The 15,334-nt window shown below is 45.9% G+C and overlaps 2 protein-coding genes across 5 annotated transcripts; both read right to left on the bottom strand.

Annotated features, from left to right (window-relative positions):
• Positions 1-3,550: 3,550 nt before the first annotated feature.
• LOC147980175 (uncharacterized) lies at positions 3,551-3,931 on the bottom strand. Its single transcript, XM_087515501.1, has one exon. The coding sequence runs from the start codon at positions 3,929-3,931 to the stop codon at positions 3,551-3,553; it is 381 nt and encodes a 126-aa protein (XP_087371627.1).
• A 3,662-nt stretch (positions 3,932-7,593) lies between these two features.
• LOC125532190 (uncharacterized) lies at positions 7,594-11,291 on the bottom strand. Of its 4 annotated transcripts, none has more exons than XM_048696340.2 (4): positions 10,057-11,089; positions 9,881-9,989; positions 9,652-9,773; positions 7,594-7,887 (listed from the first exon to the last, which is right to left on the bottom strand). In XM_048696340.2, exons 1-4 carry the CDS (start codon positions 10,058-10,060, stop codon positions 7,853-7,855), a joined length of 270 nt encoding a protein of 89 aa, XP_048552297.1. In that variant the 5' UTR covers positions 10,061-11,089; the 3' UTR covers positions 7,594-7,852. The 4 variants fall into 4 exon arrangements, with proteins under 4 accessions (XP_048552297.1, XP_048552296.1, XP_048552295.1 ...); XM_048696339.2 differs by having other exon boundaries at positions 9,634-9,773; positions 10,057-11,040; XM_048696338.2 differs by having other exon boundaries at positions 7,822-9,185; positions 10,057-11,291.
• Between the last annotated feature and the right edge of the window lie 4,043 nt (positions 11,292-15,334).

The raw sequence follows: 15,334 nt of genomic DNA, 5'->3' as shown, positions 1-15,334 counted from the left end.
TCTGAGAACATTTTCCAGCCACTTATAAAATAATATTTCGGACGTGCCGCGGGTGTGTGCAAGTGTGTGTGGGTTCAGAACGGACAACGGACGGAACTGGGGGAACCCGGACGGATGCAAGTTTTCGAAAACATGCAGTTGCAATGCAGATGATGACATGTCAAGATGCAACACGCAAGCGAAAGACATGGCAACGACGGTGAATAACTGGAAGACACCTGGCGCAACGGTCTCGGGGCGTCACAACACTCCACCACTACGAGAGGATCTCGTCCCGAGATCTAGGATGGCACCAGAGGGAAAAGGAAGAGGAAGAGAAGTGGTAAAACATATTTCTTCTTTGACAAATGAGTGAAACCAAAGAACCTTGCGAGGTTGAACAAATTTCGAGAAAAGAATACAACGAAGATGAACGAGGTTGAAAACACTCCGTTAGAGAAGAGGAACAAGGAACATTACTAGAACCTTGTAGGTTGGAAGACATGGAAAAAAATGTTACAATGGACAAGAGGTAGATGCAAGCACTCTGGTTGAAACGAGATGTACAAGGAACGATAAGGATCACTTACGACACCACTTCGGTTGGAAATGGAAGGCATAGAATATGAACTTGGCAAAATGAAAGCACTTGGATGAGACTCCGGTTAGAAAAGAATGATAGACACAACACACCGGTTAAAACAAGATAGAGAAGGAATAAGAATGATATAATTTGGACAGCACTCCAACTGTAAATGGAAGGAATCGAACATGATCTTGACAAGATGAGGATACTTGATGAAATCAACAACACGCTGCCTCTGGAACAAATGTAAGAATTGAATGGAATGAACGGAGGGAAACAAGATCTTGAGAGAGCACGCTTACAACAAATGCTAGAACGGAGTTGTTGGATTATCAACAACGAAAGGATAAGCTTGATGTGGGCTTAGGGAAGACATCTCAAAATTATGAGGTGAAATTCTGCCACTAACGAAAACAACAACTGGGATTTTATATGAGCAAGGAGACGAGAAGCTTATTTCACCGGGAGGATAAATGAAGAACTTGGGTCATTTATAAGCACCATAAATAGCGACAATCCTTATCTAAATGTTGCTTAACATGACAAGGGGTGAAGCATATGAAAACTACCTATCTAGGCAAGTTTAAATGAGGCCGGAACAACAAAACGACAAGTCCGGAAACTCCTCAAGTGCATATTTTAGGTTTGGTAATGTTATGCCCTAAACACAATTTCATAGTTGTTACACATGCAAAGCAAGTACACCATGTTAAACTAGGCATTTTTCTACCCCATTTACATATAAAGTTTATTAAATTTGGAGCTACGGTTAATTAGTTATGAAATAAATCATTTTAGCATGTTATTTAAGCGAATTAAAGCAAACATCATTTTGAACACTTTAAACATAGATGAAAGTTGGATATTATTAAACTATACAAAATTCTAGACATTTTACATATAAAGTTTGTTTTAATCCGATGCACGGTTAATTAGTTAGGATATGCATGAAGTGCAAGGGCTTTTCTGTAAAACTGTTTTACACTGGATATTAGACAAAATTGTTCAGAAAAAAACAACATCGGTTGTAACTGACTGGGCCCGAAGTGCACAGGAGAGGGCTGGGGCTGCTCACCCATGGGCTTGGCCCGCTGGTGAAGAGGAAGGCCGGCAAGGGCGGCGCGGATCTGGCCCGACTAGGCCTGGCTTGGCGCTGGCCGGCCCAGACTCGCGAGGCGGGGAGGATACGGGCGCGGCGCCCTCTGTTAGACAGAAAAGCAGAGGAGCAGCGGCGCTGGAGCGGTTCGACGCGAAGCAGGGGAGGCAACAGGCGCGGTCGACGTCGTTCTCGCACGAAGAAGCAGGGAAGGCCGGCGAGGGACTTGGCGTGACTCCGTGAGGGCCGGAAACGCGGATCTGGCGGGGCATCTCCGGCAAGGCGTGGACGGGGCGGCGGAACGACGCTGGGTGGCTCGGCGCACTGGATCTCATTCGTGAAGGAGGGGACGGCGGCTGACGAAGCGGGAACTCCGGCGAGGTCACGGACTTGATGGATCCGGCCGTGGGACACCAATTCCCGACGACGGCAAGGTTAACTGGAGCTCGGGTAGGCATCCATGGCGTCGGTGTGCTCCTAGATGTGCTCCTGCAAGGTGCGGAGGCCATGGCTCGTTATAGCGAGAGAGAGAGAGAGAGAGAGAGAGAAGAGAGAGAGAGAGAGAGAGAGAGAGAGAGAGAGAGAGAGAGAGAGAGAGAGAGAGAGGGAGGGAGAGGGAGAGGGAGGGAGAGGGAGAGGGAGAGAGGGGGGGAGAGAGAGGGAGAGAGGGAGAGAGAGAGGGAGGGAGGGAGGAAGGGAGGGAGGGAGGGAGAGAGAGAGCTGAGACGGGAGAAGACAAAGGGAAGAAAAGAGGGCGCGAGGTGGGAGTCCGGCCTGGTGGCGGTACTCGTCTCCGGTGAGCTGGCAGGTGCTGCGCGGGACGATGGAGGAGGGGATGCTGGAGAAGGAGATCGAGGAAGGGGATGCTGGTTGGCCCGATGGGGAAAACGAGGAAGGAGGAGGCGGCTTCGGTTGGCTGGTGGGTCGGGGTGGATCCCGATGGGGATTTGGGAGATGAGTGCGGCCGCGGCGGCAGGGACAAGTCCCTAGATTTTAGGGTTTGCCCAAAATAGGCTATTGGTTGATCTATAAATAGGGTTTTTCGAGGAGACTTTCAAGGAGACTTTCTCAAGTTGATGATGATGAACATTCACAAGGATAAACTTACTCGGAGGTGTTTTTATCAAGATGATAATACTACTTGGACAAGTGTAGATTAGGGGGAGTGTTAAGACTTAATTAATTAAGGGTTAAATCTTCACTTATCCAAACCATCGAACGGTTGTTGTAGGCAACCAATGCAACTCTTGTAACAGTCGTGTCTTTACGGATGCGCCCCTACGGGGACTATAAATATGTATCTGTTCATCATCAATAAAGGACTGATTCACTTTACAACTGTCTCGATTGTTCTCGGTCGATCTCTATTTGAACAAAAACATCTCATCAACCTTGGCCTTGTTCCACACGTTACCTTCTGTAGACAGTAGATCGGCAACACGAGTAGTCCCCTGAATGAAAGTTTGGCCTAGTGGCCGAAGGCTGCTTCTACGGGGGATCCAATTATCATGGTGTATGAGAACCTTAGCTCCGTCCCCAATTCGCCACACCGCTCCTTCCCGCAACAGGTCACGGCCAAAAAGAATGCTTCGGAAGGTGAATGACCTGTTTGAAGGGCACGTGGCACTCATGATCGACGAATCTTTGAAATATCTAGCTCGCAACACCCAAGCACAAAGTGATTCCGGTACTTGCAAAATCCTCCAAGCTTGCTTGCCAAGCAGGGCTTGATTAAAGGCCTCATAGTTTCTGAAACCCATGCCGCCCTCCCTCTTAGACAAACACATTTTATCCCAGGCCACCCAGTGCACCTTGTTCTCTCCATGAGCTGATCCCCACCTGAAGTTAGAGGAGATAAAGGTCAGGTTCCGGCACATTTTCTTGGAGAGTTAAAAACATCTCATGGTGAATGCCGGTGTCGCTTGCAGCCCAGAATTCGCTAGTACTTCCTTCGCCGCCTTTGAAAGTCCTTGCCCTTTCCATCCCAACACTTTACCCTTAGAACTCTCTCTTACATACTTAAAAGTACCATCTTTAGATCTACCCACCGTCGTCGGTAGGCCGAGGTATTTCTCACTAAGCGCCTCAGAGTTGATGCCAATAACACCCTTTAGCAAGTTCTTATTATCCTCCGAGCAACCCTTCCCAAAGAAAATAGATGACTTCTGGAGGTTTACTCTTTGCCCAGATGCTTGCTCATACACTTGTAAAATGTTCCTAAGTTCCTCCAGGTTGCCCTGGGTCCCCCTCCAGAAAGACGATGCTGTCATCGGCGAATAAGAGGTGAGTCACATGGGGGCCAGTGCCCCAAATGAAACCCCGTTGATCCGCTTCTCCTGCTGAGCTCTCTTAAGAAGGGCAGAAAAACCTTCAACACAAAGCAAAAAACAAGTACGGGGATAGCGGATCCCCCTGCCTGAGACCCCTGGAGGGTAGGAACATCTCAGAAAGCCCACCATTAAGCTTTACGGAGAATCTAGTTGTTCGAACACAACGCATAACCATGTCAACCCAAAGCTGAGCAAAGCCAAGGCGATGCATGACCTGCTCCAAGAAAATCTATTCAACACGGTCATACGCCTTCATCATATCAAGTTTAACAGCACAAAGAGGCTTCTTCATTTTGCGCTTACGGATAGCATGCACACACTCGTAAGCCACCAATACGTTATCAGTTATCAGTCTCCCCGGTACAAAAGCACTTTGTTCCTCGGAGATCATCACCGGGAGGATGCCCTTGAGTCTATTAGCAAGTACCTTGGCTGCCACCTCATATAGAACGTTGCAAAGACTGATAGGACAGAACTGAGTTAGCAGCTCCGGGGAGTTTACCTTGGGTATCATGACCAAGACAGTGTCATTGAAAGATTCCGAGGTCGCCCCTCCAGCAAGAAAATCATGAACAGCCGCACACACAACTGTCTTCAGAAGAGACCAGTGTCTCTGATAAAATAACGCGGGCAGGCCGTCCAGCCCCGGGGCTTTCGTCGCCCCCATTTGAAACAAAGCTTGTTCGATCTCCTCATTCGAGATGGCCGCAGTAAGGTCCCCATTCATGTCGCTGGTAACCACCTCGTCCATGAGCTGAAGCACTCTGTCAGCCCCAGCCGAGCCCTCCTTAGTGAAGAGATTGGCATAAAATGACGCCGCCATGGCCCACATCTCCTCATCGGTGGAACACTTGCTTCCATCTGCCCGCCGTAGGGCACGTACCGTGTTTTTCCTTCTCCGGTGACTGGCCCTGTTCTGAAAGTATCTTGTGTTCTGATCCCCCTCTCTCAACCATCCAATTCCTGATCTCTGCTTGTACATAATCTCCTCCCGCTCGTACAACTCGCGCAGCTGACCCTCTAGGTCCCGGACCTCTAGTGAGACGCCGAACAATAGCGCACGTTGTCGCGCCTGTTCAAGCTCAAGCTTGAGCTTCTTGATCTGTCGCCTTATCGAGCCGAAGACAATACGACCCCAATGTTGCATGTCCTGAGTCACCAACTTGAGTTTCTCACACATGCCCATAGCCCCGAGGCCACTCGATGCCACTTGATTCCAAGCCGCCGTCACCATAGGATCATAGCCATCGTGCTTGGTCCACATCTCCTCAAACATAAACCTCTGTGGGCCATTCTGACCAGCATCGGGAGCCGTCTCCGTAGCTTTAACAACAATTGCATTGTGGTCGGATTCTTCAGTAATGACATGTTCAACAGAAGAGTGTGGGAAAAGACCAAGGAAGCCGTCGTTGCACACCGCCCTGTCTAATTTGACTTGGATGTTGTCTGCCCCCTCCCTTCTGTTATCCCACGTAAAAGGGTACCCAAAAAACCCCATATCAGCAAGCCACAATCAGCCAAACACTCCCTGAATTCATCCATTTGTGCGAAGCTTCACAAGTTGCCACCATGCTGCTCTATCAAGAGAAAAGCCTCGTTAAAGTCACCCAGAATAATCCATGGCTGATCATCATGCCTTCTAAGGTACCGAAGTGCATCGCATGACTTTGATCTGAGCTCCGTTTTTGGTTCACCGTAGAATCCAGTGATCCTACAGGTCCTTCCTTCAAAAACAACTGCGGCATCAATAAAGTATTGACACCATGGGCGGACTGTCACTTGCACACTATCTCTCCACCATAGCGCCATGCCACCACTCTTGCCCTTACAGTCAACAGCCACCCCCTCCCTGAAACCAAGGCTCCGCTTTAATTTCTCCATCGCCCTAGCCTTCTTCTTGGTCTCGCTCAAGAACACCACCGCTGGATTGTGGGACCATATTAGATCTCTGAGTTCGCCAACTGTCGAGTCCAACCCCAGTCCTCGACGGTTCCAGGTAAGGAGATCCATTGATCTCGGCGGCCCCGGCTCTCCAGGTCCGCCGATCCATCATCTTTCTCAACGATGCGATCAAACACTGAAGACGTCTTGCGCCTCGTATCACGAATGAACACATCACTTGTTCCCTGCCTATCAATGTCCCCCTTTGCTACCCACATTTGCTTTGGTCTCCTTTTCCTACTATCCTCATCCATCATTGAATGAGAAGAGCCACCCTGCTTATTTTCCGTCCCGGTTCTGGGTTTCCTCACGTAGTGACCCTTACGTCTCACCCTCTCCTCATGCATATCGGATCTTCCATGCATGGCGGGTGTACCCACTCTGTCAAAATCATGTGCCGGTGACCCGAGTGCCTCTCCTCATATGCATCATAGTCCCGTCCATATAGATGGCCCTTGCCCCTCCTGTCATGGTTAGGTTCCCAGCCGCCTTCTCCATGCCGATAGTTGTTCTGCTCCATCAACTTCTCTCTCAAATCTCTCTCCTTTTTGAATTCCAATCCCTGTCGCAGATCACCCTGCTACGGATGAGCAAGTCTGTCCTCTCCTGATCTCTGAACAACGCCGCCAGTGCGGCCTGTTGTAGAAGTGGTAAAGTCAGAGGATAAGTTTCTCCTGGTAGGGAGGTCTCTCATGCGTGGGTAGTCCTTCTTTACTACTCCCTCCGTTCCTAAATACTTGTCTTTCTAGGCATTTCAATAAATGACTACATACGGAGCAAAATGAGTGAATCTACACTCTAAAACATGTCTACATACATCCGTATGTAGTAGTTATTTGAAATGTCTAGAAAGACAAGTATTTAGGAACGGAGGGAGTACATCTGTTAGGTGAAATCTTGTCCCCTTCCTGAACTAGGTTGTAAGAGCAATTCAACAGTTCTCAAAAAAAAGCCATTTGATGCATGAGAGGGCGAAAAGCTTGATCCAGCTCTTACTCCGTCCTCTCTTTTACATGCATCAAATCCTCCTCTCCATCAACTACGCCCTCCGTTTTCCATAATTTTGGTGTTGCTAAATGTGCTCGTGCATCGTCGGGTGTGCTTCCATTCGGAGGAAACCATCCGCAGGAAACCGTTTTTCCACCTCTCGCTCCCACCTCTTCCCTTCATCGCCATGCACCACCACCAAATCCTGTCGAAGCATCGCCGCCTGCCATCCCCCATCCTCCGGGGGCAAGTTCTGGCCGGCCCCATGGAAACCCGCCCTACCCGGCCATGGAAATTGCTGTGGACTGAGAAATGTGTTGGCATGGCTACTTTTTTTTACCCTACTTATAAATTAGAGCTGCATTCAGGAGCTTCATTTCAGTGATCAACGAGCCATGCAAGTTAAACGTACATACGTCCTCTGATGCTTCCGTCCCAAGTGCGCATCAACAGGCTTGATGAAACGGCATGAACGAGTAGAAACAACCCCTTCGATTATAACCCCCCGACTTAGTTTTTATCGACCAACCGGGTTACCAGGAACATGTTGGATGCATGAACAGATAAACGTTAGCACAGTAAGTTAAAACTGTCCAGAAAACTCTTTCAGAACAATTGAGCAGAATCTTGACGTATGGGTTTAAAAGTGTTATTATGAGTAGCCGTCTAGCATGGAAGATGGAAATAGAAACATTTGGAGCAAAAGCAGGACAACTTCATTCTCATCCACAAAACAAGTAAGATTTCACAAAGACAAAGCAAAGCTCCCACGAAACATGTAAGATTTCAGTGTCAATAGAATATGCCACTGAAACCAATCTAGGCATTTCAGGTAACAACATAGCAAACACAAAATACTTCCACACTATGCTAGGCTTTGCATCGCAGTCCTGACCTAGGCCTTTATTATACTTCCTCATGGAGAAGTAGTTCTTATGCTTCCTTTCCCTCTCCATCTTCAGAGAAAGCTGTGGGACAAATCAATAAAATGTTGGGTCCGTGTGGTTAAACCAACAAAAAAAAAGGGTACGTCCATCCCATTTGTATGATGCAAAACCAGTGGTATCTCCAAAAATGGAAAAATAAAATGCCAGAACATAAGAAAAACAATGATCTAAAAAACAGTGAATTGAATGTGGCATACCAACATGAAAATATTATCCCACTTTTTCAACCTATGTTAAAGGTACTATAGTTCTCTAGAAATGAAAAAAAATTATATGAGACCAGGTCTCACGGTTAGCAGGTGAGACCCGCCCTGATGGATGACATGTGGCATTCACAAATCACAAAGCATCTAATCTCTCCCCCCTGATTTCAAGTGGGGGTGGGGTAGATGCTTTGTGATTTGTGAATGCCACGTGTGGATGGGTCTCGCGTGAGACCAAGTCTCATAGAATTCTTTTCCTCTAGAAACAGTCCATTTACTTCAAGAGTGCTAGAAATGCACAAACAATTTCATAACATTGCATACGGTGTCAACTTTGAAATACTACCAGTTACACCGGCAAGCTGACTTGCTATCACATTTAAAATGTTTAAGCAAAAAAACACAAATGTTTTAAAAAGTGGTAGAGAAAGCGCTCCAGCTCCACCTAGCAACTAGACCACTGCCTAGCATTTCTAGGCATTTCGCAAAAAAAAGAGCCAAGTGTATATATACTTCATTATACACTGTAAAATTTTAAATTTGACAAGGATGAGTACTTAAGCATCCAGGCACTTAAAAGCAATCACTTAGATAAAAGACCACGTGTCATCCATCAGGGCGCAGCTTTTTAAACACTAAACTACTAAGGTAGTAACTTTGACATAACATCTGCTATCAAGAAACTAATAAGACTAGTGCGGTCACTACTATCATCTGGAACAACAGTCTTCAAAAGATCCCACTATTTCAACCTATGTTAGGGGTAATAACAGTCCTTTTACATGAAAAGTGCTAGAAATGCACAATTTCATAAAAGCGCATAAGGAGTGAACTTTGAATTAACAATTACACCAGCAAGCAGAATTGCTACCACATCCAAAATGTTTAAGCAAAAACCACCAATACTTAACAAGCCGTAGAGAGAAGCAAGCGCTCCAGCTCCACCTAGTGTTTCTAGGCGTTTTGTAGAGAACAGAGCAAAGTGTATATACTCTTAATTATAAACTGTATATGTTTTAATTTGACAAGGATGAATGTTTCGATCAACGATATATTTACTAAATAGAGTTTCCATACATGTCACTTCTCCTCCTCCTCTATCACTACCCGCTGTTCCTGTTGTCATGCAGGAGACAGTAGCATGCAAGAATCACTGAGTAAGTATTAGAAACATGAATCGGTGACAGAGTAAAGCAGGAAAAAGCAGGAAAAAATAAAAAAACCTTTCAGATTAAGCACTTAAAATCCATGGCCCCACAGCCCTTGGGCGCAGACTAATCCGCTAAGGTAACAGTCCTATCGTCAGAAACAACACTCTTCAAAAGAAGAGTAAACAGTCGTCGAAACAAGACTCTTCAAAAGAAGAGCTAACCCTCCAGTCACGGATAATCAATCAAGAATGTCTATCTTATGATGGGTTCCCAGATAAAACAGTCACCTAATTTAAGCTACTATTATATTATTATTATTATTATTCTCTAAAAAAGCATCTTACGAACGAACAATAACGCCATCAGATACTGACATAGACCGCAGTGAGTAGCATTGGTGATGGTATATCAACCTGGGAGCATGACAACACCTGGTGGTGATGCGCACGGGTCTTGCCGGGAGTTGAGACGGAGGATGGGTGGTTCGCGGTTGCTGTACGCCTCCCGCAGCTCCGCCCTGTTCTTCTTCACCACCTCCGCGAGAAAAGGGAGGCTGAACAACCCAGATAGATTCAATTTCGCTCGGTTAGTTAGAATCAATTCAATTCCCCAAGATAGACATACGCGCAAGCGAGCGAACAAGAGAGAGGGCGCGCGCACATCTCGGAGGGGGGACCCTTGGTGACCTTGGCGCCGGGGAGAGATCGTTCCTTCAGCTCCGCCCTCATCTCCTTAAGCTGCGCCTGAAGTTCCGCCGACTTGACCGGGTCTGCCGCACAACAACGGAGGCGTCAGATCCACAAGAAACTAGTAAGGACGGACGCAATGATGCTTACCCATGGCGACGGTAGCGGTTGCAGCGTCAGGGGCAAAGCGGAGGCGGCGGCGGAGCGGGGTGGACGTCAATAACGCACGAACGTTCGGTCTGGAGGTCCCCAGACCGAACGACTCGTTCGTAGTGGAGGGGGGATTCGTTCGGGAGGAGAGCCCCCCAAGCCCGAACGCCCCTCCCTGTCGACCCTACAGCTTTTTTTTTTTGAGGGATACGTCGACCCTACAGCTGGTAGCGAAAAAAGCCCGACTGTTTCTATGTTGGGCCAGATTAAAGCCCAGATTTTGCAGTGCTACGAAAAAAAAGGCATCAACGTTAAAGCACAAAAAATGCCATGGGTAAAAAGAAATTGTTTCTTTCAATGACCCAAAAGGAAAATAGTCATGGCAATTTTCATCATACAAACAAAACAAAATGCCATGCAAAATTCATAGTAAAAAATGCCATGATATTTTTAATTAAATTGTATGCACAATTTGAACACAAAATTGTGTGTGAGGAATTTGCCATGGTGTGGTAGTATAAATTGCCATGTTAAAAACATACAATTGCCATGACACTAAAGAATAAAATTTCCATCATGAAAATTAAAGAAAAAGAAGGGAATTTGCTATGGCCCATGATTTCAAAACATAAAATTACCATGGATTAAAAACTAAATAAAATTATTGCACTACCTATAATGAAATGTTTACACATGGCAAATTTAGTAAGTTTTTCTTCAAAAATAGATGGCAAACTTAGGAGTTTTTTTCACTAAAACACAAGGCAACTTTTTGAGCAAATGTAACTGGTAAATGGATTTTATTGAAAAAATATGGCAAAAAACACTCATGATAAATAAGGAAATCCAGACTACACGACCAAAAAGTTGCCATGCTATATAGTGAATGAAATAAAAATTTGCCATGGCAAAAATGTTTAATTTGCCATGGCAATAAATTTAAATATTTGTCATGGCGACATATGGAAATTTGCCATGTCAAAAATAAAAAGTAAAAACTGTCATGGCAATAAAAGTTAAGAGTTTCCATGGCAAAAAAAGTTAATTTTCCATGGCAATAAAATTTAAATATTTGCCATGGCAGTATAGGTAAATTTTCCATGTAAATTAAGGTAAAATTGTCGTGTCAAAAATAAAAAATAAAAAATGCCATGGCAATAAAAGTTAAGAGTTGCCATGGCAATTAAGGTAAATTTGACATGTCAATTAAGGTAATTTTTCCATATGGCAAAAATAAAAAAGTTAATTTTATTGTGATGATATTTTACTATATACATGAAGACACAAAAAAATGTGGATTGAAAAATGCCATGGCAAATAAAAAGTAAAATTTGACATGGATGTAAAAGTTATTTGCCATGGCAAGTAAAGAAGTAAATTTGCCATGAGCAAAGAGTAAAAGTAAAAACAGTTGCCATTTATGTAAAAAGTGTAAATTGCCATGTATGTAAATGTTAAGTTGCCACGACAAAACAGAAAAAGGTTAATTTAGCATGGCACTTTAAAAAAGGCAAATTTGCATTGGCAAGAGAAAAGGTAAAATTGCCATGGCAAAAACATGGTAATTTTGCCGTGTTGCAAAAAAGAAATAATTTCGCCATGCCATTGTTACAAAAATTTGACATGGTCCATGCACTAGAAAATGCAACATTGTGCTCCATGAGCAGGAAACTGGACAAAAAAAGCACCGTTCTCTGACTAAAAAGAACAACTAGGTATTTTGTGGTATCTAAGTGGAGAACTCAAAACTACGACACATTCCTACCACATAGGCTGGAGCTTCCCGCTTCAGGAGCGCATGCCAGCGACGAAAAAGCAGCAGATGCGTTGTGCTTCTCCATGCGCTTCCGTCGGTGTGTCTCGGTGAGCTGCCATTGGATGCTGTGATCAGCCGGCTCACCATGGCCACCGTGCGCCGCGAGCAACAGGCTCAACCCGGTCACCCCGCGGGCGCCAAGTATCGTGCCGCCGCAACCGCGCCTGCGAGCCACTGCTCAGCACCACGCGCCCGCCAGCCCAGGTGCCATTCTCGCCTCCTCCACCGCCATTCTCCTCCCTGGTCACCTGCGGCAAGCCCTCAACACCGCAACCACCGACGGCGGCTGATCTCCTCTGTACGGACAAAGACGTCAAAACGGATCTGGTCGAGAGAGAGAGGGAGAGAGAGAGAACTCGTCGCCGGCCGCGGCGGCGCGGGGAGCAAGCAGCGCACACGCACAAACGATGCGCGGAGGCCCCCCGAACAGCTCCGCTGGCCGAGCCACGCGCTGACTGCCGCAACATCATCCCGCTGCTCTTCGAGCTCGCCACCGTGGTCCTCGCCATCACGCACCGGCCACCCGTAGCTCGCCGGAGAAATGCGTAGCTGGACTCCATAGACCAACATGGAAATCGCCTCTCTCGGGCGGAGCTCTAGAAGCGAGGGGAGGATAGAGCAGGGGAGAAAGGGGAGAAATGGGGAATGGTGGAGTGGGTGGAGCGTTTGTTGTGGGCGTCGTTATCCCCGAACGCTACCCCTCATCCGACGTGGCACTCTGACATGCTTTAAAATTAGTGCAGAAAAATTGACGATGATTAGAGCGTTCGGGGCGAGAAGCAAAAACACTGGTCGTTCGGGAGTTATCGATTCCGTGTTCGGATCTCCTATAACTTCTCAAAACTTCTGTGAGAGAGGCATCAGACCACCTCGCTTCTGGTCGTTCGGGAGTTAGAAGAGAGGAGGAGAAGCTGGTTATGAGAAGTATTGAGAAGTTGAGAAGTATTGAGAAGTTATAGGAGATCCGAACACGCTCGCTTCTTCTCCTCGCTTCTAACTCCACGCAGCGATTGCAGAAACGTTCGGCTCCATCGGCAGCTTCTCATAGCGTTGCAGCCCAGCTGGCAGGCAACAGGCCTGTCGGGCGCCCCTTTGGGCTGGCTGAAGGCAGCCCAACTCAGTGAACAGGCAACCCAGCTCAGCGAACGAGGATGAGAGGAGAGAAAAACGATTCAATCGAGCGATTCTTTCCTGTACGTGGAGGAGCTCAACTGAAACGTTTTCTTAGGCGGTGGCATATTGGTTGTAATACGGGTGAACTCCAGATTCTTGTTTCGATGGAGCTGGGCCGAAGCTGCTCCAGATTTTTGCACTACCAGCGAACACAGCTTCCTAAAGCCAGCTTCTTGATGCTATTTCGTTCGGCTGGACTCCGCTCCAGGAATTTGTGAAGCGTGAAGTGGGAGGAGATCAGAACACGTTGAGGCGCAATGTGGGCTGAATGAGCTCAGCTGGGTTGAAAGTGAAATCCGACAAAGTCCATATTACCATCCTTGACTTCTGTGAGAGTTCAACAAAAAAAAGACTTTTGTGAGAGTCAGCATTTCCTCCCTAAACTAGAGAACCGGATGTTTATGCTTCTCAAACTATTGAAACCGGTCGATTCACCTCCCTATGCAGTTGTCAAAGCGGTTTTACTGACGTGGCATCGCGTCAACTGGCTTATGTGACGCCACGTCAGCCATGTGGGAGGTAAATTGAACTTTCATAATAGTTCAGGGAGGTCCACTAGACATTATAAAAAATATAGAAATATTTTTTTCAAAAAAAAACAAATATGTTTTTTGGTATAAATGTACATTTTAAAATAGCAAATGATATTTAATGTTATAAAAACCATAGAAAGTTTCTTTTAAGTAAAAAATATCATAGTTATTCCTTTCTTCCTTTCATGTTCTTCAGATAATGAAAAAATATTCTAGCTTCACGCCTCTTAAAAGAGAGGCATCAGACCATCAAAAAGTAATTCTGTTTTCCATATCCAATCGCGGACAATTCGTCCAATTGCTTCCCATGGGTTTTCATAATCGATAAGGAAATCGATCGAATCATCTGTTGAACCAAGAAAAAGTATTTTTATTTTCAATGTCCAATAGTGGATCCTGAAATCTCTACAATAAATTAGATAGGTAGCTAAGGTAATCTAGTTCTCTATGCATGAGCCTGTTGTCATTCTACTGGAATGATGAATCTATAATACATAAATAATTCATCCCCACTATCCTATTTCTCTATACATGCTGCCTATCCACCTCAGCAGCCTTGCCTCATCATCATTTTTTCTTAATTATTTTGATCATGCAGCTCGCCATATCAACATTAAAAAAAGGTATGATTGGATTCTCTGGAAACCGAAGAGGCCTCTTTGGTCCTTCGTAGCCGAAAAGAGTCAGCGTACAAACCGATAAAAAGAAGCCCATCGGATCATCTCTTCGCATCTCTTGGCCTTCAGGCTAGCCATAGTGGGGTAACTTAGGTAACACACCCCAAGATAATTTTGCTTATGTGACAAATATTTAATGAGGAGAGAGGTGCTTGAAATAACATAATATGTTACTGTAACATAGCGCTTCCCGAAGTAAAATGAGTCTATAAGACAATAAATGAAACTATCTATGACACTACTATTAAGATACTTTGCACTATGAAGATAGTAACTTAGACGCTTGGAATAATATAATATGTTACTGTAACATAGCGCTTTCCGAAATAAAATAAATTTATAAGACAATAAATGAAACTATCTATGACACTACTATTAAGATACTTTGCACTATGAAGATAGTAACTTAGACTTAACACTAGTCAAGTTACTCACCACTATGACCAGCCTCAGAAAGAATTCTCTTCGCATCCCTTCCTTCCCTGTATCATCGCAGCAGCCAGGACGGCGCGACGCCATCAACCACCGGGCGGTGACCCGCAACCTAGAGCAGGTGCAGGATCGCCACCGCCTCCGGCCGACAAGGATTGAGCTCCATGGTTCCAGGCGCACCGGGCAGATCCGCCGCCGAGGGGACGACCTCCACCACTGCCCCGCTACCCTGCATACTCTACGCGCCCAACCCCGGCCACCTCGACGACTCGCCTCCGCATGGACGACCTGCACCACCGTCCTACTACCCCAGAATCGACGCCGCCGCCGCCTTTTGGCGACTTCCCCTACCCAAGTGGCGTCTCCAACATCAGATTGGTGTCTGCTCCTTTGCTCTGAAAACGTGTCATGCTGTCCAGGTAATGTACAGTAGTCCGGGTTCCTCTTGCAGTATTGCTCTTCAATAGCACATGTGTTGTATAGATTACTGATTAATGCACTATTGTTGCAGATCCGTTCTCTTTGTCCTGAAGTTGGCTGGGGACTTTCCACATGGCAAGTTCCATTGGATGTATCAAAGATAAAATGAGTGGATTTGGTATCATACCACTCATGTTTCGGCACTGTACCTACAAACTTTGAGTCTA

This window comes from Triticum urartu, chromosome 3A, assembly GCF_056163025.1.
Source record: "Triticum urartu cultivar PI428250 chromosome 3A, HENAU_Tu73, whole genome shotgun sequence".
Lineage (NCBI taxonomy): Eukaryota > Viridiplantae > Streptophyta > Magnoliopsida > Poales > Poaceae > Triticum > Triticum urartu.
The sequence above is the reverse complement of the archived record's forward strand: the minus strand, read 5'-3'. Positions and strand labels throughout refer to the sequence as shown.